The sequence below is a fragment of the Phalacrocorax carbo genome, chromosome 20 (genome assembly GCF_963921805.1).
Source record: "Phalacrocorax carbo chromosome 20, bPhaCar2.1, whole genome shotgun sequence".
Lineage (NCBI taxonomy): Eukaryota > Metazoa > Chordata > Aves > Suliformes > Phalacrocoracidae > Phalacrocorax > Phalacrocorax carbo.
Genome location: NC_087532.1, coordinates 4,446,625 through 4,471,807, shown reverse-complemented (window position 1 = coordinate 4,471,807; position 25,183 = coordinate 4,446,625). Strand labels below are relative to the sequence as shown.

At 46.2% G+C, this 25,183-nt stretch overlaps 1 protein-coding gene across 9 annotated transcripts in view; it reads left to right on the top strand.

The window, feature by feature from the left end:
* SAMD11 (sterile alpha motif domain containing 11) overlaps window positions 1-25,183 on the top strand; it is a 188,833-nt gene that overhangs the window by 113,224 nt on the left and 50,426 nt on the right. For all 9 annotated transcript variants that reach the window (XM_064470078.1, XM_064470077.1, XM_064470074.1 and 6 more), the window contains one exon: window positions 19,156-19,280. In XM_064470078.1, coding sequence (XP_064326148.1) covers window positions 19,156-19,280 — 125 coding nt within the window. The remainder of the gene's footprint in view (window positions 1-19,155; window positions 19,281-25,183) is intronic.

Here is a 25,183-nt window from a genome sequence, read left to right as displayed (position 1 = left end):
CCCAGCCTGAGGACAATTCGGCCTGTTCTGTTGGCAACACTGGTGTGTGAAGGGCATAGCCTGAACTGTGCACCTGGAGAGACAAGTCCATCTATATTTAATTGAGTACCGGAGTATGAATTAAGTCTCGGCATCCCCATCAGGCAGTGGAGGCAGTGGGGACTGAAGGGTGGGAAATGTGTACTGATTCATACTCCATTAGGGAACGAGCGAGGGCAGAGGTATTCACTGGTATTTAAGTAAGCACAGACTTTGGCCCTGAAGCATAAACCCCCATAATTCCTAAAATTTACGATGTTAAGAATACAGAACATGATCAGTGAGCATCCAGAAGCCAGTCTAGAAGGCACATCTCACCCAGCACTCCTCTAAAAAGCAGCTGAAGGTTCTTGTACGGCAGCCTTTAGAATAAAATCCCTGGTTTGTTGCTATAAGCTTTTGGGACTCTAAAATATAAAAGAATGGATTCCTTCCAGGCAGACCCTTTCATGATAAATTTCAGCCTAGAGCAAAGTTTTATGGCTGCGTTATAAACTCCTAAAAGGCGGAGGTTTGGAATGGAAGTGCTGACACAAGCCTTAATTAAGAGCCATGTGAACAATGATTCTGCACAATGGCAAGTAAAGGCGCAAACACCTTTGGAAATTAGAATCCCTATCTTAAAAAAACAACCCTGAACTTTCAATGCATAGAATAAAATAAGGGTCTGATTTTTCTGTCAACAAGTACACTTTTTGGGTTTTCTCAGCTTAACTCGTCGTTCTCTTCAGTTTAGCTCTCTCCTAGCACAAATATCAGTAGTTCCACCTGGGAAGAGAAGTTTGGCTTTTGCAGGTTAAATGGTTAGTCCAACTTCCAAAAACTGTGTCCGTCCAGCTAGTTCAGAAGCAAACAACACATGTTGTGCTATGTGGCAAAGTCAGTTGTGTGTTTATGTGTCGGTACAGAAAAAGGTTGCGTGTATTTAAGTGACCTAAATTGCCACACAGTTCTGTGAAACATCTGGCATATCTAAAATACATCACTGGGGGGCAAAAAGGCTTGGCTGACCTTTGTTCTCAGTGACCTGCATAACTCAGCACATGGGAGTTACACAGGTCATCCCAAACCCGTGCCAGGAAATCGTTACGATGCACCCCACCTGCATGAACACACAGTCACCGCGCTATTTTAAATCAAGTAGGTCTCAGAACTGCCATCTTAATTGATCTGCCTCTTTGTCATAAGGTTGCCTTTGATCTTCCTTTCCAAGTTGTCAGGGGATACCTGGATTCATTGGCTTTAGCCACCTTAGAACTGCTGTCTGCATTGCCCTGGATAAAAAGACATTTAATTGGGTACAAATCATTCTATATGCAAAGAACCAAGAGCCTGAGATAGGGGAATTGTCCTGAAAGTGGAGATTAGGATCTCTCCTTGTTTTGCCAGGTGCTTTGCTCCCTTCCCTTGTAAGCTTTGAAGTTACTACAGGTTTAAGTTTTTGTTTACAGCTAGACTTCCTTTAAAATTGCCTTTTTAAGGCAGAATTCCCTTGTATGCATATATCATTCCTGGAATAATTTGCTGAAATGCGTTAAAGTTGTTCAGTAAATGATGCACTTCTTTTATTTCAAGACAAGCCTGTCAGATTTTGAAATAGTAAACACGAGGTTAAAGCCCGGTCTCGGCCACAAGATGTCTACTCTTCGCTCCCATTGATTTCAGTGTGAGTCACAGTTGCTCAGCACCACAGGCAGGATTACCTTTCTGAGGTTGAGGCATCTCATGAAAATAAATTGTGGAATAAAAAGGAGTTCCAGGGAGGAAGAGGATTTTCCTTCTATTTGTTGCCACTTGATGTCTTGAGGGAACTGCAGGGAGGTGAGTGGGAAATAGATAAGAGGCCATGCATGTTAATACCATGCGGTGATGCAGCTCAGGATGGAATAAACATTTTGGCCACCTGAGAATTTCAAGACACTGTCAGTGGAATTAAGCCATCCCTGTTTCCAAGGAAATCAAGGGTTGTTTAGTGTTGCCCTTGTTAAAGATGGCCTGACTGGTAGGAAGGAAGATGGTATGTAATTTGGTTAAAGCTGCATAAAAAGACAAGAAGCAAGCAGAGAACTGAGCTACGCATCTTGACGCTCAGCCGCATGCTTTAGCTTTTGGCTGCATGGTAAGCAAACTCAGAGAGAATATCCAAGGCAGCACTTCTGTCTTCCTCCTGGTGCCGGCTTAAAAGTGACAAAGAAAAGAGGCAGGAGAGTCTCTTCACTGCGTATGAACAAAAAGCCACTTGAGGGGACACCACAAGCTGACTGGACCTGCCGGGGGTAATTTTATCCAGGTACATGCCACATGAAGGCTGCATAAGGAGATGGAAGGGAATCAAAGGCATCGTTTGCCCAGAGCAAATAAAATGCATTTAACAACCACAGTTCAAACAAAGATTACAGTGGTGTGTAACCAGCCTTTCTGGATGGGCATGAGCCCTATTAGAATGTATTTTAGACAGACAGGCATTTGGCCAAGAGCCTTTGTATCCCTGTGCATGTGTATGTTTAAATCTGACTATAACATACTTAGTGAGCCTTTCCACGTTGATTTAACCCTAGCGTAAACACTTACTCAGCCAGAACTGAGTTTAAATAGCAGTGCTTACACTGAATTGTTACATGTACGTATCTGGTCTATGTGGTACGGCTGCACACTTTTTAGAAAACTGCATTTAAGGAGGAATGAAACAGGTTAGTCAAGAAGGAAGAGGACATTAAATAAATCAGGCCAAGATGAAGCAGCAGATGAAAAATAATGGGAAATGGGACAGGAGAAGAAAACTAAAGGGAAATTCACTGATTTAGCTCGTTCCTTTGGAAGATACAGGGAGAGGAAAAGGAGAGAAGAATTGAAAAGTAGATGGTTCTGAACATGTCAAGGCTGATCCTGACTCAGCAGAAAGTATTGCTGTGTGATGCAGGTAATGTTATCAAGTGCCAGAGCATCCTGCTGCTCTGCCCTTTAAGGATTGATATAGAATGGCTTCTGGGCTGATCTGTTTATTTATTTATTTATTTATCCTGGTAAGCTTTTTAATCTAGGAGACGTGAAGTAGGTACCAAAAGGTCACAAGAATTTTTTAGCACCTGGAAGCTAGATGTGACCCCTTTACGCCCCGCAGTCTTTAGCATCTGCTGCTAAAAGAGCTGGTGTTTGTCAGATAAGCACCTTTAAGTTACAGCAGAAAAATCAGACAGTGGCAGAGGGACGAGAGTGCCTTCAAATGGGGACCTGCCTTCACCTTTCCATGTCAGTCACTGATTCCTGCCTCGACACCAACAGACAGCAGGACAGAAGCAGTGGTCCCAGTTGAAAAAGCTGATCGTGAGCTGAACTAAAGAGAATGAGTCAGATTTTGCCCATCTGATTTAAGTCAGGGCAGAGAAGGCTGGTGAGATCCCAACTCCGTGTAGACCTGCAGAGCTCTTTCCTTAACTCCTGATGACTTTGGAGGACAACTGTGAAGCTGACTCTTGACTGTATGCTATAGAAAGCTTAAAAAGATCCCAGCGAAAGGCCACAGAATGATTAACCTTGACTTCTGGATTGGTATGGGGAGGACACTTACTTAGCATGAGGCTGAATTTGGCCCTTCCAGATTATTTCTGTGGTGGCACTGGGATATAGACTGCTTAAGGAAATGTTTTAATCCTCATCTTGGCGGAATATACAAAGAGCTCTCACCTTTGTAACTGTTAAAGGTAAAGCTGTGAACCAGGACGTGGTTCCTGAAGGCAAAGCCAATAAATACAAGGAAGCTCTTGGCTAATGCTGCTCTTGGCTAATGCCACTCTTGTTGGCAGTCAAGGCACAGCTCTGTGGAGACAATAGGACTTTCTGGATGGGTGAACTCAGTTTGTTCATCAAACAGGACATACCTGTTTGATTTTAGACAATAGTTGCCCAACAAGTAAATGGATGTGTTCTTTTGTTTAGCTGGGAGAAGAGAAGTAAAGTAAATCCACGTCACATCAACAGAGTTGATAGACATGAACAAGAACGTTCTACCTGAGAATGAAGAGCATTTGAGAAGTTTCAGCCAAGGAGCTAAGACTCCAGTTCTTTAGAAAAAATATGAGCAACCTTTGCTTTGCATGTGTTTGATCACCCACAAAGCATCCATGTGACGTTTGAAAGTGTAGATATTGAGGTAAAAATAGGAGGAGCCGCTACATATGGGCCTGATGTTCCATCAGCTGCTTTTTGGGGACTTCAGATGGCAACACGACACACTTCTGGCTCTATGCTGCAGAGTATATGGTTTCCTTTTATTTGTGGATCTAAACCCCCCAAAAGACTGGTACTGGCAGGAGACAAAAAAAGTTGTTCTTGACACCATCTTTCTGGAAGGCACTGATGAAATTCAGTTCCAGAAGTTGCTTGTATTCCTGGACTCCCCAGAGGCTGCTGGCAGTTGTTCCCCAAGGCCCATGTGGGTCGGTGAATTAGGCCTGGGATTTCCACAGAGTCATGTAGGGCAGGGCTACCTCAGCAGCTTTTGCTTCTCCCTTTCCTGTAGGGATAAGGCCAAACAAGGCCTTACCTATGGCCTCGTTTGTGCAGATTCTGGAACGAACATAGTTGTAGGGAAGGACGGATGAACAGGGAGGAGAAAATTAATACCTGTTGGCTTGCTGGAAAGTAGTATTTCATCTGAAATAATTATTTCATCATTATTTCGTTAGCAGTGCTTTTTGCTCTTATATTAATTCCCAGGAAGCTTCATTTGACTATAGGGATGGGTTAGGGAAAGGAGACCACTTATGTGCCAGCAGAGATTCAAAGAAATGCAGAAGGTGAATAGGTAGCTGATAAACTAGTTTTAGCTTTCATTTTAAAGCTAGAAGAATACAATTATATTTCAAATAAGGTAGGTGAGAAGAGCTGTTAGATACCTACAAGGCAAGAGGGAATGTTTAATCAAGAGTGATGCTCTTCATATTTATCCCCAGTGTGTTGTCATCTCTTTAGTGTGTCTGTCATGGGAGGTGGGGTATAAGGGACCTTTTGCAGGGTAACTGAAAGGATTCTGGGTAAACCGAGCATGTGAAGGCATCTGAAGACCTTGGTATATTGTTGAGATATACATAAGCTTGGTTGCAGGTTTGGGGGAGCATTCTTGATATATTTCAGCTGCATACAGTGATCGAAAAAAGGCTCATATCCTTCTGCTTTTAGATTGTATGTTGGATCAAAACTTCAAGGGCATGTTTCTGGAATAGGAGGTTTTCTGACCTCCCTCTTCCCACCCTACTGTGAAATTGAAAGGATTCAAATATAAGTCTGTCTTGTCCTTAATACATTGGCTGTGCGAGTGATTCCTGTAGCTCATCAGTTCCCACTGTTCATTGTCTAAACTTATACCCTTTCACCCATTTAAAATTGCTCATCTGAGTATTTTAATATTTCATCAGTTCAAAGCAGGCGGCTTAATGAATTGAGAAAATGAGGAGAATTTGGGATATTTAAGGATACCTTATATCCATTAGGCACACCAGCTGCGTGTCAGCGACACATTCTTTTTATTGGCTGAGCAAAACATTTCTATTTGTCTGTTACTGAGGAACATTGGAACGCAGCATCTAGACAAGTCCAAAACTTCAGGGAGCGCTCCACATGTCAGCAGGACAAGCCCATTGCTTTTGGTGCAAATCAGACGTGCCAAAAACCCTGTCAGGACTAAAATCAGGACCTCCAGGCTGCCTGGTGCTGCAGGCAGAGGAATCGTTTGGCCCTTCCCTGCACTCGCATGCATGCAGCAGGAGCGGCTGCCTGGCTTAGAGGGTGAGGCTGGGTGTGACTTTGATTCTGACAAGTAACAGCATTTCAGAACTATTTTTTAAGGGATGAGTTTGGAGATCCAGCGTGAGAGGCTTAGGAACTTGGGAAAATTTGGGGTAAGCAGGGATGATTAGGTTGGTGTTAATGATAAACTGGGGAAGTGAAAGAAGGGTTTATAAATTTGCATGGGAACACACTAAGCCCCTGGGAAGTGGTGGAAAGGAAAACAGACGCTGAAGCTCTAGGATGAGGGAGGGATCCAGTGTGAGCTGCAGGAGTCCATGAAGCAGGGAATATTGGAGGCTGACCCACAAGTTCTGTATATTGAGGAGGCAGGGGAGGAGAAGAATGGAGGCAGTTTTAGGTATTCATGAAATGCACTTGATTCACAATAAGGGGTTGTCACAGGTACCTGACACCCCACCCTCCAACTGCATTTCTGCTTGCCGTGGTTGCTTTCATTATTCTCGTAGTGAAACTTTTTTTATTAGTGGCCAAGGTGAGCTGTAGCCCGTGCTCAGGGAGGGGAGGGGGTGATCGATAGTATGGGCTTGATGGATGTTCAGGGGAAAAACATACAGACACTTGTCGAGGTTGTGGCAGATGAGCCGATGAAGATGGACCATTACAGAAAATCCTTCTGAACTCTGAATTTGTGTTGGGCTGCTGCCCAATAAGTGTGTGCTAGAAGGTAGAAGTCAAAGATGTTTTAAAGGGACTAGTCGTGTGTACTTGGATGCACATCTGCACTAAGAAAAAATGGCAGGCAGAGGAATCTGTAACTATCCTTCAGGATTCTTGCCGGCTTGGGGTGCTGAGTTCCAGGTCCTCATGAGAGGAAAATAGCACAAGGCCTTCAGGTTTCCTGCCTCAGAAGAGAGCCGGGGGCAGTAAGTCTGGCAGAAGGAGCAGGAGACTGCTCTGAGCAGCAATGCAAGCATCACACAGGGATGGTGCTTCCCGGGAGCTGCGCCTTCCCGGTGATAGTCTTGCACAGTGCCGACACCACGCTTCTGTAATCCCTGTACTTTTTACAAGTCTGGGTGAGCTGTCTCGTCTGGGGGTGGTGTATCCTGCTGGTGATGGACGAGTAAGTAGTACAGTGACTGACTGTGTTTAAGGTTTCCCCTACCTTGTTTGGATTCAGGCTTTCATTATTTCTAATGCTTTGTGCCCTTCTCCTTTTCTCAGAAGTCACTGTGCTCCTTTATCCTGCTGCACAGTAAGCTTTTTGGCTCCAAGATGACAACTGTGGTGGAAATGCAGGGTTCAAGATGCATTAGGTCTGTCTGATAGTTCTTCAAACTCGGAAACCCTGTCTGCAGTACTGCAGGCAGGAGGGGAAATCTGGGGCTAAAATGTCTAGCGTGGGCATCCCCCTGGCAAGAGGCTTTTGTGGCACCTTAGCAGATGGGCACGTGTCAAAACTGACTGTCAGAATAAGGTGCCAGTAATGATAGACTGGGTTTGTGCGTCATCTCAGTGCTTTATCTCTTCCCCATCTCTAGTCCAGCGTCAATGTGGTGTAGTTCTATCTTATTTTTATTTATGGGCTTGCAGAGAGCCGAATGACAAAGCAGGATTACAATAAAAACATCTTTATACTTATTTCCACCTAATTTTGGAGTTGCCAGCTCTACGGATCATTTTTATGAACTGTCATGAGCATTAATGAAATTTTATGAGCTTGGGACATTGCAGAATGATTTTTTTTTCCCCCAAGGTAAATCTGCAGGGAGAATTAGGGCTTTATTGCCCATGGTTGGGGCTGGGATTTTCAGGCCTCTCTCCCTCCAGTTGGTAAAACTTGTTTACCCCTCCGTCTTTTCCCTTTCCTTGCGTTTCTCCTTTCCTTCCCCTTTTGCCAGTGTCTGACGGGTGACATCTCATCAGAAGGTGGAGATACCCGAAAGGCAGAAGTGGGGGTGTTGGTAAATTGTTGTCTCTGAAGGTCTATCAAGACTGATGACTATCAAGGACAGAGAGTGACTGAGAGGGTTTGGGTTTGTTTTTTTTTTTCAACTGAAAGACAGAGCAATGAAAATATAACCAAGAAGGCCAAGGAATGAGAGGTGACTCTGCCCTGAGCTTTGCCTGCTGGAAATCATGCTTCTGTCTTCTGTCTAGAGTGCAAGATTCTCACGGCGTACAGCTTACTCCTGTGGTGGTGGAGGAGGTGGGAGTCTTGCCCTTAGCTTCAGCCGGCCCCAAGGTGGATTCCTGGTTACCAGGGCCAGTTTGCACTTGGTTGAGCGTGTGAGAGTGCCACTGAACACATCGCTGGCTACAAATGTTGGTCGCCAGGTAGCTGCGCGGTCTAGGTTTTTTGCAGCAAATAGAGAAGTTAGAGATGAACTCAGGAAATCAGGAGAGGGAGCCAGAAAGTGCCTTACAAGGTAGCTTGCCTCGCAGTAGTTTGCCGCATTACAGTTCATGAAGTGGCAGGTCAGAGGAGCTGAAGCTGCCCAGCTTATGCCAGGGAGGTCCTGGAGTGTGAGAAGCGGGATGGGGAGAGGCAGAAATGCACAGAGAGGTCAGGAGGAAGGAGGCAGCCCCGCTGCTCCTCAGAGCTGCACGTACATATGCTTGCTTGCATCCATCTTCTTTGCCTGGGGCTTATCTGCCTATCTCTGATGGAAAAGTGACACAGCCTGTCAGCGGGTCATGCTGCCTATTGTTTAACAGTGAAACAAACTCTGCTGCTCCTCCTTGCGCCCCCCAGCCCAGCCCCATCCACTACTTTATTAGTCACCTGATCAGAGCCTTCAAATCCTTGACCCAAATCCTCCGGTGCCCAGCTTTAGGTCTTATCCTGCTCTGGCTGTTCTGTCCACCGTCGACCTGAGAGGGAGGGTATTGGCTGTGCGCTGTGTGATTAGGGAGATGTTGCTGGATGTTTTGAGCTGTGTGCAAGGTGATAAGCGGGAGCGAGGGAGGAGGGGAAGAGCCCTTGATCGGTCTGAGCTGCGAGCTTTCCCTGATCCACATCCCTTCTCTGTTTCTGCTGACTCAGTGACCCTAGTTTTACTGCCTGGGAGTGTCAGAGGCAGTGACCTTGCCTGTCTGCTGAAGGACCTCTGGCACTCAAAGGCCATGCCAGGGCAAGCCAAGACATGCTGAGGAGAAAGTTATTTTGCAGAATTTCTTACCCCAAGACGAGTCTCAGCTCTGCCGGACTGGAAGGTGGTTAATCCTGCGCCGATTTGGTGCTGTGCCTGTGGCAGGGAGTCAGAGCGGTCATCTTGTGAAACGTGCTATTTTTTCATCTGGATAGGAAGGTTTCCGTACTGGTAAAGAAGACGCTGAGAGGATTCATCAGCTATTGGGAATAAACAGATTATTTTAGTCCCAGAGGACTTAATTCAGTGTGGTCGGGGTTCTGAGATAGAGGGTCTCTATTTGCTTCCTGGTGGGCAGAGACGCAGGTCACACATTTTTTTCACTCTGAGCTGCCACTATTAACTGGGAGTACGATAGGGTGATTTTCTGACAGGTTCTGCGCAGGAGGTCAGACGAGGTAGATCTAACGGTCCCTTCTGGGGCTTAAAATCGATGAATCTGTGATTAAATGGCCCACAGAGGCTGGACATTGCAGGTTAAGGGAAAAGGAGTGATACTGGTGGCATTTTCTGTGGGAGCTGCGGTCACGTATTTCTCTTGCGGCAGCACAATGGCCAGCAATCCCCAGGTCGTGCCTGTCTTTTCTAGGTCCTTTTAACAAGCCCCAGATTTACCTGCGCATAGCAGGGAGACAGAAGGTGGATTTTTTTCAAGGACTGGGCTGGAATGTACGTGTTTCTTTGGAAATTGGTTATAAGGTTTTGGTTTGGGTTTAAAAAAAAAACACTAACTAAAAAATATGAGAGCCTTTGAGTTGTTATTTTACACCAGTCCTGACATTACATAGTTGTGCTGTTACATAAGGTTGTTTCTCAGAGCTATAATGATGCAACAGTATTTATAGACCAATCTGGGTTTTCCTTTTAATGGCTTCCATAAAAAGCTCATTATTCCCTTCGCACAGTCACTGACTGATTTACATGCTTGTCCTGTCCCTGGGCGTATGCTCCAGTTTGGGTAGCCCTGAGCGACACGCTCACACTGTCTGCTTGTTGCTAAATGACTCTGACAACAGGCTGGCTGTGACACCTTCCTTACACCAGAAAGTTGTCTTTTGGGGAGATGGTGAGGAGAGGGGAGAGGAAGTCGATAGAGAAGGAAAAATCACTTGTTTTTCTGCAGGTTCGGGCAATATTGTCATCTCCGTGTAGCTGCAAACTGCCTGTCATTCCTGGCGTATCGACCTGGCCAGGCAAGGGACTTGGCCTGGCGAGAGTGGGTGCATGTGGTGTGTAGAAGGAAGTAAGTTACTGCAGAGTAAACAGAGTCTGTGAATCTGTTACCGGAGCCAGGGGTACCATTAAAATCTCTGTTCTTTAACTGGGCTTGCATCCGGTCAGGCTGAGAATGAGGAAGGTGAAGAAACCCCAAGTCTGTTCCTCAGAGTGACGTCGGAGCATTTGGCCGGAGGATGCATGGGCACACACCTGCGCTGGTCTCCGCTTACCCTGCCTTAATCCATGTCCTTGCGTCTTTCCCCCTGCAAGCCCTGACATTCCTCCTTTTGCATATTGGATTTTTTTTTCTTTATTGTAGGGAGGGGCAGAGGGTCGGGACAGTTTTATGGCAACTGTATTGATCAGTAAAATTTAATATAATCCCTGCACTTACTGTGTGATCATTAAGGGGATGGAGAGCCAGTGAAACATATTTAAAAAGAAATATTTTTCAGTTTTATTTCCTCCCATGCTACTTTTCTGAGTCTCTCTTCTCTTCCCAACCTGGCATCAATCTCCTGATTCGCATCCCTTCAAAGACAGTCATACATTTTTGACTGGGTTTTCACAGTTTGCCTTTGATTTGATTAAGTATTAGGAAAAGACTTATCCCGTCTGGTCTGGTACTAGATTCATTCACCGTTTCCTCAGCTAACTGTCTTGCAGTTTTGGGATCTGTGCAATTTTGTGTCTACTGAGAATATCACTCCCTCTTTTTTTATCTCAGATATATCCAGAACTCCTATTGCTGAAGCACCAGGTTGCCTCTTGGTGTCTAATGCCTCCCACTCACACAGTGGCCCTGTGCATCGCCATGCGTATGGAGAACAGCACAAAGTGGTTAGCGGACATGCCAGCAAAGTCTGGGCAGGAAATTGGAGCAGAAAAACAACAGCTTGAGTTTCAAACTTGTGCTGAATATCCTAACCACTGGAGCAGCCTTTTTTGGGCACTGCTGAGTGGTGCTGCACTGCAGGTGAAATACCTCCTCTGCAGAGTGACCTGCACTTTTTGTGCCTGGTATCAAGCACTGAAAGGTTGCTGTACGTGATCTTACAGCTCAGAGCACGGGCAGAGGAAAACCCTGTCTGCCAGCAGGATGGGCGATCTCTAAGAGATTGGGCTCATTCTGGCTCACCCTGTGAGGAGGATGGGCACGACGTTTGTAGTGGGGTTAGTTACTGTTGCCTCCTTATTTTGGAGAGGGCTGCAGCAAACACGGAGGTAGACAGTATTGAAAATTATTTAAATTTTCACCAAATTTTCTCCTTCCCCTCTCCCTCCCCCTCTTCGCAATCACTCTTTGCAGTCACTTTGAGCAGCGTGTTGCGAGAATCACCAGACCCTGCGGGCGCCTGGCTGCCTCTGCTAGAAGCAGAGACTCTGACACTGATTTATATTTTGGTTAATTGTCTCCATCCATTAGTCTCCTCATCCTTCTCCTTGTTAAAGATGCAGTTGCTGCTAATGTCTGTAAATGAAACACGTTTAAAAGGCATTGCTCCCAGTCTGAATCCGGCTTGGGTTAACAATCGCTGGAAGCTGCCACCTCCCGAGGATCTCAAGGGTGGCACGTCTCAGGTGTCCCACGGGGGCAGGACGGCCCAGGCGTTTGTCAGCACCTCTCTGCTTACCCTCACTTGAGGGGCCAAGAGACCGAGGTGTCTGCCCCATTTGTCTAGTCCCCTCTGTAAGCCACTCCGTGCTGAATGTGCTGGCAGGCTTGGCTCCAGAACCAGGCTGGGAAGACAGCTTTCAGCAGATGCAAGGGACTAGTTTGCAGGGGGTCATTTGAGATTGAGGAGAGGTGACTGGAGTGAGGGTCCAAATGCTGGTCAGCATGAGGACCAGGGGACGAGGTAGGACCAGAAGGGGTCTTGGAGCAATAGCTGCTGGCTTCAGACACTGCCAGTCAGAGGCTTATGGTGCAGATGTTGCTCAAAAAAGATTATTGTTCCCAGAAGTCAGTCACACAGGATTGCTGCATGTCTGGTTACCACAGCCTCCCTGAAAGGGCTTGCTCCTAATTCATTTATATGTCCCAAGGGACGGCGACACTTAGCAAAGCTGACAGTTCAATGGCAGTCCCTATGATGGACTTCTCCTTCCTTGAGCACAGGTTGTGGCTCATTAGCTAGACTAGATGACGTTGCTCATGCAATGTGTGCCAGAAATGATAGTACTGCTGGTTTAGCCATCTTCCTGCCGGTGCTTCTCTGCAGGCTCCACAGATGAGTCAATGGACTGCTGTGGCATCTTGTCCCAAACAGACACCTTCTGCCCGGGTGATGCTTCCACCAGTTGTTGATATGGCTGTCTCTCCCCTTGAGTGCCTTTTCCTGTAAGCGATGCGGCTATCAAATGACCACTGGTGGACCATTATACTGCCATTACAGAAAGTCTCATCAGGACAACCAGCTTTGGGGGACACAGAGGACCAGCTAGTTCCATTAAACATAGACAGTGCAGCAATCAAAGCATTTGTAGAGAACATTAGCAATATTTTTTTTTCCTCCAGTGGTAATTTTTGCAGCCATTAGTTATTAGTACATCTCTCTGCTTTGCAGAGCAGGCTCCTTGTATCAGAGCATTGGGATGTGACAGGGAGTTTTAGACTGTCAGCTCAGATCTGTATCTGAGCTGCACGGTTACCCATGTTGTCCTGCCTGTACTCCCAGAGTCCTGCATCAATGTTCATTGGGTTTGGGTGTGAGGTTTTAGGATGAGAAAGACTTTTTTTGTTGTTTCCCAGACCTAGCATGGAACCTGCGGCGTATGCCTCCTACGCTGTGCTCCCCTGCCGTTTTCTTTTGTTGCCAGTGCAGCAGGTCAAGTGTACAGTGTCTTCAGAAATACCCTCCAAGGTGAGGCGGTCATTTTGTTAGAAAGCAGCTTTCATTTCATGCTACATCCAGGTAAAGGAGCCATTTGGACTTGGCCTTTAAAGCTTTGTGGTTGCTGCTTGCAGCATGCCTGGCCTGAGCTGTGGTGCACTGGTGAGCTGCTCAGTTGCCTGCGGCTTAGACGAAACCCTTATCACAGCTTTCCTGCATTCCTGGTAAATGGATCTGTTGCTCCTTTGCTCTCTCCTCATTAGGATTTGAAAATTGCCCAAGCCATAGTAATATGCAGCCACTTCTCCGACTGTTGCTTTTGGCAGCAGGACAGAGCGTCGTGGCAGAATGGGAATCCTGTTGGATGGAAAAGCAGCTTGCAAAAGCCTAGGACACACTTTTCGGTGGATAAATGGGCAAGGCAAAGGCAGGACAGATAGATGGCATATTTGGTGGGATGGTTGCTTCTCCGATGCCATGTGGAGCACAATAATAAACACGCAGTTATGTATCACCACTGCCAGCTTCACTCCGTGTTACAGTGTCTTGCTTACAAGGCCAGGTTCATGACAAGGCTACAGTCGGCCTTCAGGGAAGTCTAGAGTGCTCTTAGGTAGCTGCTGCCTTTCCCTTACTTCTTGGTAGGAGGGATGTCTTTGTGATGATGGGATCTCATTCCTTCATCAGCCATCATCACACACTTCCTTGCCACGTGAGTTCCTCATCTTTCTTTAACATTTTACTCCTCTCCACAGCTGCTAAGTATGATGTTGCAAAAACAGGACGATGGATTCAAATAGAGAATGAGCAACAGCACATAGGCTGTGATTGAAAGCAACGACAGGAGTTTATCTTTACTAGACATGTTTAGATTCACTGTTCAGATATAGGACCGGTCAAATTTGAGCATTCTGGATTGAAGTTAAATGTGTTTTGGATTTGAAGTTCAGACTAAAAAATCTTGTAGTGCTGCAAGTTCTTTTATAAAACTTTGCCTACCCAAATAGCAGAAATACCTGAAAAACACATCTTGTGATCAGAGCTTTGATCATCCTGAGCCAGATATCAGAAAAAAGGTCTTAGGAGACTATCAGTAACACTGAGTCAGTTCCCAGTTTGAATGCAAATCTGGATGTGCCCAACCAGCCACCTGCCTTCTGGAATCCCTGGCAGTGAGTACTCCGCTTTCCACCCTTCGTTTTACCACAAGAGCAAAACTTGCTGCTATGAGATGGAAGTGGCCAGACAGTCATGCCTCAGAACGTGTTCCTCTGCTGCTTGGAAACATACCTGTACTACTGCAGGTCCCCAAACCATTAATTACCAAAACCCATGCAAACTGAATGTTGCCATGGCAACCCGCAGCCCTACAGAAGGCTATTTGTCTCCTCCTTGACCTTTCGAGAGATCTGTATCTTGCTCAAGCCCCCTTCTCTAATCCGGTTTTTAAAATATAATAGTATGCTACTGGAAGGGATCAGACCTTTAATCTGATTGTGCGTGCATGTGTCAGTGCATGTATGGGGGAGTGCCTGCATTAACAGGCACCCAGCAGCGGCTCAGAGGCAAGACAAAGGAAAAGCAGAGTGTGACTGCCCTGCTGGGGCTGCAAGTGAGCACCTGGGTGGAATTACTGGCTTCAGTACACAGATGGGGGAATCCTCGACGCGGGAAGGACCAGCCCTCTCCCATCCCCTAGTGCAGGCTCCATCCCACTGAGGTCACGCAAGAGCTGTGCTCCTGCTGATGCGGGCTTCAGAGGGGGTGCTGTCACACCCGTTTCAGTTCCCCTTCCAGTGAGCCTAGTCCCTGCCTTCAGTTGCGCTGATGGCTGTGCCAGACCAAGCAGCCAGGTTTTAGGCACTACTACAGGTTATGGTGCGTGTTCCGGATCTTGACCTGAGGTCCTGCAAGCTGGATATTCTTTTCCTGCTGTATTCCCTCTGAGGGAAGGATCTCTGCCTGCTTGGAGGCCTGAGCCCAGGACTTTGCTGCCTGTTTCCTATATGGCAGGATTACTGGGAGCAAGTTAGGTGGTGTGAAAACCCAGAGGAACAAATAGCCTTTTCCCCGAGAGACCTGCTGTCTTTCAAAAACACTGTCCTGTATTGCGAACAAGTTGAACACAAAGAGAATACCCTGCAACCTGGGCTGAGGGAGAGGGTCTCATTTCTGTGCTGTGCTGCTTGTTCAGGTTGCGTTTTGCACTGCTCAGCTCCGTGCATCGAGAGCCAGCTCCTAGCTGTGCCTGCAAGGTGGGCTTTGCTGGGTGCTGGACCAGACCTCTTCTCCGGGAAGCGGGCACAGGAGCCTGGAGCCAGCAGTTAGGAGGGAAGGATGAGGAATGGGACTGAGGGTCTGGGGTCCAGTTAGTCAAAGGGAATTGAAACGCGGAGCAGAGGGCCAGCGCTGGCCGCCCCAGGACTGCCCTGCGCAGGTGTGGGCACTAAGTGAGCCCAGGTGCTCCCCGTTCCGCAGAGCTGAGGTGTTTGCTGGGTAACTGGGCTGCTCTGCTGAGGGGAGTGTGTCGTGCAGGGCGCAGTTTGCCTTCAGAAGAAGGTAAGTGGTTAGCTGAGTTTTTCAGGTAGCTGTTTTTGTGGAGGAGTGTGTTAGGCTGTTTCTAGGATTTTATGGCAAGTGGATGAGGCAGGTCTGAGGCAGATGTTTGCTTGCTTTGTGTTGTAGGGCTGATGTCAGTGACTGTGATTTGGCTGAGGTGTTCCCCTCGGGGCTGGGAGTTTGGCCAGGCTGGAGTTATAACTCACGTTTTGCAACTTTTGGTGTATAAACCAAGTAGATCACCCAAAGCCTGTGGCAGTGCTGTGTCTTTTGTCCTCCTGGGCTAAGCATTAGTGGACAATGTGATTTCAGGGTTGGAAGTGCAGTTGCAGTGTGAGGTAGCGAGCGTGCAAAAGCAGGGTCATTTCTGACAGTTGCTGGTAGCTGGGCAGACCCCTTCTGCCTGGCTAAGGCATTGAGTAACTGGTGGAGCACCTGAAGAACTGAGCCTCAGTTAAAAGTTAAATTTCCACTGGTTTTATTAAATGGCATTGGGATGAAAGCTGTTGGACTTTTGCTCTGTGGAGGTTCAGGAGGATCTCTTGTAAAAATGATGTTTGTTTACTACCTCATGTAGTCACGGGTAGAGTGGAGGTGGCAGAGTTGTGAGCTGCAGAACCAAAGCTGGTGTTTCCTTCCGTTGATCCAACGCGGTGGTAGGAACTCCTCTGTGGTCTAAGCGGAGCCTTGTGCAAGTATGTCCCTTATTAGAGCCCAGGCAATCAGTGGAGTCTGATTGCAGCTGTGGGAGCTGTATTTGCTAGGGCCAGCTTGGCCTACAGTATTTAAAAAAAAAAATAATGCTTAAAGTCTTCACCTATACAGAAAGGTATCTCAATTTTTCATATGAAGCTCTGGTTACCATTCACCCTCTTGTCTGATGCTAAGACTGAGCCCCAGCTATAAGCTGCCTCCCATTGTGCCGGGTGTAGAACAAGCCCAGAACAAAAAGGCAGTCTCTGCTTCAAACCTCCCATGTGCTAAGGCAAAAGGAACAACTCCGGGAGACAATTTGATGTGTTAAAAGCTGCCTCAGCCTGTTTGCCTTATCTCTTGTCTTTTTTTCCCTTTGCTCTCAATGTCACCTTGGTGTTTGGTTTGCCTTCTGCAAAGGTATTTCAGCAAAGTCATGTTTTCCCAGGATCCTGCCTAATTGCATGGATAGACTGAGTTGAAGTCAAGGCCTTTAGGGTGTACTTATCAGTCCTGTGGTATCTGCTCATGTGCGTAGTTATGAGTTGCTAATGCACCTTTGCATATCATGATGATTTTAATTTTAAGTGTGTGGAAGATCTCCTAAGAACACAAGGTTGTTGGGGAAGAAAAATATAACTTCTGGTGTGGTAACGTCTCCTTCCACATAGATCTCCTGGTTTCAGTTTGCAGTGGATATATCGCAGTGTTCTGCACTCTTTGCGTTTTGGAGAATCAAGTCATGTTAAGGAGCTGCTATGCGTTTTTCCAGAGAGGTAGTTGCATTTTAGTGGCGGATAAAACAATTCCTGCTCATAGCTCTCTTAACGTGTTTACATATCAGAGGTGCTTTGGGCTCAATTGGGATGCAAGACACTCTGCAAATGCGAAGATGTAATTATGCCATTTTTCTCTTCCTACTCCCTGCCTCTCTCCCTCTGCACTTCTGGCTCATCTCCTCCGCCCTTTCCTGAGCATTGTGCTGATGGCAGCGTTTATCTGCATTTGTCCTCTGTCCCTGACATCCAGTTATTGATTGGCATGATTAAAAAGAACTGATAATCACTTCACATTAATCCCATAAATGACTTAAGACACCAAAATATTTGCATAATGCATCTTAAAGGTGGCAGCTAAAAGAGGATAAGACCCAAAACTGCTTGGCACAGGAGAAATGGGCTTCCCACTCACCTGTGGGCTTGCTTAAGTAATCAGCCTTCTGCTTGCATAAGGAGGAATCTGAACTGGTTTAGCGGAGGAAGATGCAATGGGTGCTCAAAGGCTTTGAGATCTGAGCATCCTATCTCATTGCTGAGATTGGGGGTGGGGGGGAGCAGCAGGGAACATGACAGCGGCTGCTGAAATGCGAGTCTGTTTTTGTCTGCTACATCTTGTGAAAATCTGGAGCCAGACGCCTGCTGAAAGTACCTCTGTCTAAAGACTTTCTGTCATAAACTTATCTGATTAGCAGGGAGCTAGACGACAGATTAGCCCCTGCTTCTGCACTAGGGATGGGCTCTCTGGAGCATTTGAGCAGATCTGCTCCTGTTGCTGGTGCTGATAGCCTGTAGGTGGGGATGCAGCAGGTGGGGAGGAGGTAAGGGGGGATAAGAGGGGGATATTTAAAGGAAGATCATAGCTAGGTAATTCTGCAGATAATGCACCCTCCGTTTTGTCCTGCTGGTCCCAGGTGAGGACACTCTCCTCTGCACCAGTGAGTTGGTGGTCATGTGCTGTGTGTCACAGCAGCACAGAGTGGGTGCGCTTGTCATGTGAGTAGAGGTTGGGAGGGAGCTGTGGACGTGGGAGGGAGGGCAATACTTCTAATATGTGTAATTTTTTGTAAATGTCTCTGGTTCTTCTGGCTGTCATTTTCCATTTAGAAAGAGGAGAGGAAGAAAAATAGCCACATTTAGCTTGGGGCAAGCACCTTGTGCTAGAAGGATGGGTGATTTAACATATACTGCAAACAAACAAAAGGGAGACATTCCAGCATTTCCATTTAGTATCGTGTATATGTTTTAGGTTATTTTTCCTCTTCAGTGTTTGTGTGTCATTTATTCAGAAATACCTTGCAAGTGGATAGCGGTTTGCAAGCAAAAGCATTTGCCAGATGAGCTGCAGTATCTGCTACAGCGAATGTCTTTTTGTGCTTGTGTTCTCCCTCTCCACAGAAGGGAAAAAGAAAAGAAAAAATGACTAAACTAGCTTGCTTACCAGCAGTCTGATGCAGGGAGAACAGGCAAAATAATGCTGAACTGCTCTAATGCATTGTCTTGCCCCAGAAGGAAGAGAGCATCGTTTCAGGATCTGCTAGAGTGAAGAGTTGAAAATGAGTTTTGTAAATAAATCGGTACCCTCAGCTCTGACTATTGCTGATGTCCAGGTTCATGGTGGGTTTCTCTCTAGAAAGAAAAACTATCATTCAAGTAAATAAAGTCGTCTTGTGTTCCAACAGTGATGGAATGGAAAACTTACTTTTTTTAGGAATAGAAGGGTGGCAACTGATAGAAAACTATCAGTTATTTCAGTTCAAGTTTCCTATTAATTCTGAAATAGATCTGCCAACTCGTACGCTTTCAGTTTTTCCATCTGAGATGTAAGTTCTGGCCCACGCAAGTTATATCTGGCAAAACTGAAATCAGGAGCTCTGGCAGCTGCGGAGTCCTTTATGGGAAATGAGAGTTCTGTTTGGGAAGTGCTTTGCACTTAGTCTCCACTCTCCAAAACTAGAGGAGGTTACCTAGGAACCTGATGGATAGGAGGGGGAGAACCTTTCTTGAAATACAGCTATGTCAGGGGCAAACAAAAGAATCTTGCGTGCGCACACACATTCGCTCATACACACAAAAATCAATTATGTGGTGGCAAATAGGATTTCCTTAACTTGGTGCTTTTCTGCTCTGTTGCAGCCGTGATAACGACCTTTCCACTATCATCTCGAACCTGCATCAGAGCCGTCAACTCGTTATGCCAGAGACCCAGAGCCGCTGTGAATTCAAGAGAAACAGCATCGAGGTTGGCTTAGGAGCAGCAGGTAAGCAGCTGGAGCAGGTCCTGCTGGTTTGGATTTGTTGACTTCCCTCCCCTCTCTTTCGCTCCCTCCTTTGTTCATTTTTTCAGCAGCTCTTTTTTCTGTGGCTGTTTGTGTTACACTTTGGAGCGAGCTATATGAAAGCTTTTAATATTCTGGCTAAAAATTAACATGGAAAGGATTTCGTGGTGATGTTAAAGTCCTTTTGAGATCTCAGCCCTGTGTTATTCTCAAATCTAGTGGTCTGTGTTAAACTACTGGCAAAGGAGCTTGCGCCAGCAAAGAAGTGAAATGTCCCCGGGGTTAGTGTCAAGTGAAGCAGAAAGGCCTTGCAGAGAGCATGGCTTGATTTGTAATTTCATTAATCAGAGGTTCCCCGTGCTGCCTCTGTGCCTGCCAACTCCTTTGTGAGCATAATTGTTTGGTTTTGTAGTGCTACCTCGCTTTTTTGGGGAAGTTCGCCTGGTTTCAACTTAACATGGTGAAAACAGAAATGCTCCTCTTGGATCCTGCGCCATGCCTCTCTGGATGTCGGCGCCGAGCTATGGGCAAGGGTGCTTTGTGGTAGATACACATCAGTTAACAAGCGAGGCACTGGTGCTAAACTGGAGATCTGCTTGCTGTTTGCAGAATCTACGATATGCTTTTGATTATAAATACAAGTTGAAAAACTGGGAATTATGCTATTTTTTTTATTTTGAGTGATCCCTGTCCTTCCAAATCAGAATTGGCTGCCTGTGTATGCTCATGCAGGCCTTTCATGAAAATCTGTATGTTTGTGGTTTCATTCTTATTTCCTTGTAAGTCATTCTATTGACTGTGTAACTTAACCCTGGATCTGAAGGGAACACCACATCTAGAACACTTTGGGAATGTCTTTGGAGGATATTCAGTAACATGACGGGTACCCGGTTTGCCTTTTGCATGAGGCTTGGCCCCTTTCCAGAAAGGTTCCTCCTGCCTGCAGTGAAATTTGTACTGGTGTGACTGCTTTTGTGGTAAGGTGTTCAGTCCCATATATGTGTTGTGAACTGGGGGGTTTGTCCTATGTCTGTAAGCCACAAACAGCTCCCAGTCGTTGCTTTCACAGCTGAATCTCCATATTCTCTTCATTAACCAATCTCTGCAGCCCCTTTTCCTACACGGCCCTAAAAGCCGAACTGGATGGAGAGATACGTTTTTCTGTATGACCTTGCTTGAGTCTATACGTCTCAGCTGGCCCTGTATGTTAAAATAGTTTTTAATATTGTTTGCTTTACAGAGGAACTGCTGAGCTTGATCAGCATTGCTGAAATTCTTTGAGATCTGTAGCATTCCAGAAACACAAAGGGTCATTTTCATTCCCATCAGTGTTAAGCAGGAGAAAAGATTAGATGTAGAAATCCTAATGCATATGTGTTATAATTTATGTTTGAGGTTCTCTGATTAGCTTAACGATGAGAAACGGTAAGAAATATAAAATGTAGGCACCGCACACATGTCGTAGCAGTGAGAACAGCAGTGCTTGGCTCTGACCTCAGTGAAAGTCTGAGCCATGAAAAAGAGGGCTCATTCACACAAGAGGCCACCAAGCAAGTGACAGAGCTTTTCAGGATGTGATAGATTTGGTGTGTCTAACAAGAGTTGACCAGCAAAAGAGTAGGTGGGGGATGGTGGGGAGATGAGGTATCTAAAGGGAGAGAGGGCATTGTCGCATCTCCGCAGGGACAGTTTCGCTCTGATTTTTCCCCACTATCTGGAGCTGGCTCACTCTACATGCTTGTTTGATTAAGGGAAGACTTGTTTGCCAAAGCCTATGCAGAACCTGCCAGTTCTGACTTCAGAGTGTGTGCTGAACTAGTACCTATGTCACCACCTCCCAGGCATGGAAGTCAAGGGAACAGAAACAAAATGTGCTGGGTTTTGTAGCTGATGCCGATTTTTGGGTTTATGTCTTGGTTCTCTTTGTTTTTACTGGCAAGGGTGGAAGGGGAGAATGCTATAACTAATTGCTACATATATAATTTTAAGAGAGTTAGTGTTGGGTTAGTCTGAAAGACTGGCTGTTTAAACCACTTACAACAATGAGGGAAAAAGAAACGTACCCCCAGTTGTCTGCTGTTTGCATTGTATGGCTTTGAGAACAGTACTGTCTCTTTGGGTTATGAGAATGTTGCCCTCAAAATGGCATTTAGAGGTGGACAATGTTGGGTAAATTATGTTAATGCCAGTATGTTTGAAGACTCCCTCGTCACTCATGATATAAGCTGCAGAGCTCCCAAACTAAGTTGGAATCTGCTGCTAAAATGTTTTCTGTTGCTGGTTTAGCATTTATGGTTTGAAGGTAGGCATCCAGTAGAGACTGACCGCTCCAGAGGCTGCTCTGCAGCTCAAACTGCAAATTCTACGTGTGCAGGATGAGGGGTGAGCACATACTGCTAAAACAGGATACAGAGGTGTACGTGGTTTCTTGGCTATGGCTGAGGCTAAGCAGAGGACTGAGAACAAGGATAGGATGAGTGGAAGGGCTATGCTTAATGCAGGGCTCATGGGGTTAAGAGGAGGGTTGAAGTTGGCAGGGTTGGTTGGCAATTAATTCTGTGATGGAGTGCCTTGATTTGTAGTTAAAACCAGGATTAGAGGCAGTGCTATAGTTTTGAACAGCATGGACTGGAAAATTAAAAGTATTGCTGGATCGTTGATGGTCTTTGAAATGCAGAAAGGGGCTGAAACTAATGGAAAACCATGGCATGTAGTTAGTTCTAGGGCTTTTATGAGTTCTAGGAGATAGGTGTGACTAGAGGGATCAAGCTAGATCTGGACTGACGTTCATGTCAAAAGGGGCTGAAGAGACCGATGCGTTGCTGGAACATATAAGGCCTTGGGTTGGAAGAGCAGCACTGATACTAGTATCCTTGGAAGGCTTATGGACAATTTTTAAGTGAAAGCAGGTTGCTTTATGGCAATGGTGATGGCTATATTTGGGAACAAAGAGACTGAAGAGCTGAGTTTGGGACAGCAGAAGCTGAAAGACCTAGAAAATAACTGGGTCCTGAAAGACTCAAATAGGGTTTGGCCCTGACTAGACAAGGATTTATTAACCCGCCTCGGTGGGTGTAATAACCCACAGTGGTGGGTGCTAGTCGTTTGGAACAATAATCCTAGAGGAGGTGCCATCTTAGGGCTTGGGATAGCTGGGACAAAAGAAGTCACTGTATTTTGGATCTTGTGAGGCCCAAAGACCTAGGAGGAGTCTGGAGTCATCAAAAAGAAATGGCTGTGCTATCTGTTGCGTCACTTAGATGTGATCAAGACCAGTGTAATGATCATGACATGTTGATGAGTTTAGCATCTACAGAAATCTGGGCTAGCAAATCTGAGAACTACAGTCTGAGTGCTTTGAAAATGCACTTATAAAAAACGGGAAGGCTGTTATTGCTAGTCTACAGTGATAAAGGGGAAAGGGAGGTAGTTATGCTGCCAGCAAATAAAGTTTCATCAGAAATGTTGGACGAGATGCATAATGCCTTCCACCAGTTTTTGAGTACAGCATAGGGGTGCATGAGTCAACCAAGGCACAGAAGGGCAAATTTGCCCAAGATTATAAGGCAAATGATGACTGAACAACAGAGCTCCGTTTCCTGTCTTGTCCTCCCTGTCTGCTGGACCAATATGTTGTTGTTCCACTGCAAGAATATGGAATAGATGTGGATTATAGCCTACTTCTAGAGATTCAGCATATGAGGGATTTGGGGGTGGTGTGGTGTTCCCCTCTGCTAGTGTGTGTATTGAAGCAAGACATTTAGATAAGAATAGCTGACAGCTTAACTCACGTTTGAACTGTCCTTTGATACTGGACCTTTAAAGGAAATAAAGAATACCAACAGCAAAAATCTACAAAAAAAAGCAAAAATCAGCTCCAGCCTGTGCTTCTCGGTAAGACGTCTGGAGACCCGGAACTGGCAGGAGTAGCTGAGGCTTTTGCAACGACAGCAGAAGTAGGTGGCCGGGAGGCGTGTACTGATAAAATCTAATTGCCCTATCGATTGGCTTAGGAGCCACCGTCAGCTGCGGTAATGATTGAGATATTCTTATGTGTTTGATGCATGTTAGCTGTATCTCACTGCTTTGGGCCCACTGGGGACCGTAAGGTATTACAGAGATCTCTTAATCATGGAGCAAACTTGTGTGTGTTGGGCCTGCTCCCTGGCACTACAGATTTATTACAATTACCACTGATGCCCTTGGATTTCCTTAGCTCCCCGGGGGTCCTGGGTTTCGGGAAGAGCTGCCCTGTGGGTAACTCTGAGTTCTTAACTGGCTGAGGAAATCAGTCTCACTGGTTTAGGATTTTACCCATCTGCACGCTTTTACACTATTCTTCCTTCTCCTCTGGATTGGCCGATGACGGTATCACGTCCTCAGACTTTTAAGAATAGGAAACTTCTGCTGCTTCTGCTTTCTCTGCCTCTCTTTGGGAGTGGAGGTGCTTCTGCTTGCAAAATGGAGAGCACTGGTTTCTGTAGTCCTTGGATAATGCCTGTTCACCTATGGTTGTGCAAATTTGAAGCGTGGAAGTGTTCACTGTAAATTCTTGTGGAGGATCAGAGAATGTAGTGTAAAGGAAGGGCACTTGCCTCTCTGCCAGCTCTGTTGCTCTTAGTTGATGAAAATGGTATCCTGCTTCTGTTCTGAAGGTATGTTGTGTCTACACTGGGTTTATACCCAGCTGCTAGGTTTAATCTCCTCCTACTTCTATGGCCAGTGTTGGACCTTTATTTTTAAACCGGGAACAAGCTAATCCAGCTGCTGAGAGGTAAGGTTGGCTCTTGGGCAGAGAGATGAGCTACTTCACCTAAGTGCTGACAGTCTGCAGGACTGCACCTGGGTAGATCATATGTAGAGCCTACCTGGAAAAATAGGCTCTGGTGATGCCCAGGGCTCCCAGGCCAGTTTACCTAGGAGATGTGAGTGGTCTTTCCTCTCTTGACCCTGCGGACTTGATTTTTCTGCTGTGTCTATCCCTTCTGGTGGTGTTCTGCAGTGGAAAATACTGGAGAATGTTTTCCTTGGTGCTAATTAAATTGCAGTCACGATGGGGATATAATATGCCAAATGGAGGAAGAAAGGAAAAGTACGTATAATGGGGTCTGTACTTCCTTAGGAGCATACAGAGGCAGCCTGCACTGGTGAGATTCAGTAAGAGGCTTAACAACATCTGCAAAGGTAGAGAAGTATGCTCAGATGCCTCAGGGGGAGCGTGCATGTGGGAGGGGAGGGCAGGCGATGAGCCTAATGAGAATATAAAAGTCGTTTCCAAATGGATCAGATAAAGGCAGCAGACAGGGTACAGCACTGGCACTACAGAGGGGCTTACCTTGAGAGCGGATGATGGCACAAGGCGCTTTTAATCTTAATTGAGAGAGAGACACACACACAAGGATGAGCAGAGCCAGGGCTGCTTGACAAAGGCACAGTAGCAAAGCTGATGGTTTGCACATCAAACATGGATTTAGAGCCCCTTTAAGCAGCTAGCGGTGTGTCTGTAAACAAGTCCAATCCCCTCTATCCAGTTTGGCTAATGCAGTCTGCCTGGGCATGCATGGGGTGGGGGAGGACGGAGGAGGCCTTGTGGCGCTCCACAGGGAAAGTAGGGGTGCCTTCTCCCTTCTGTGCACGCGCTTTGCACGCTGCTTTAGGATTTGGACAAGCATTTTGCAGTAGAGTCCTTGTCCCAAGGCCCTAAAAAGTTTCTGCCCTGCAAAAGTCCTGTTAATGTCTCCTCTTTCTCTCCTCAAATACCCTGGGTTTTGTTGTGCCAGATTTCATGACTTTCCAGTTGCAGTAGGACTGTTTGCATGGATAGAAGGGGAGGGATCAGGCTCACTGATGCTAGAGGAAGGTGGGTAGATCTTCCCTCTTTTCCT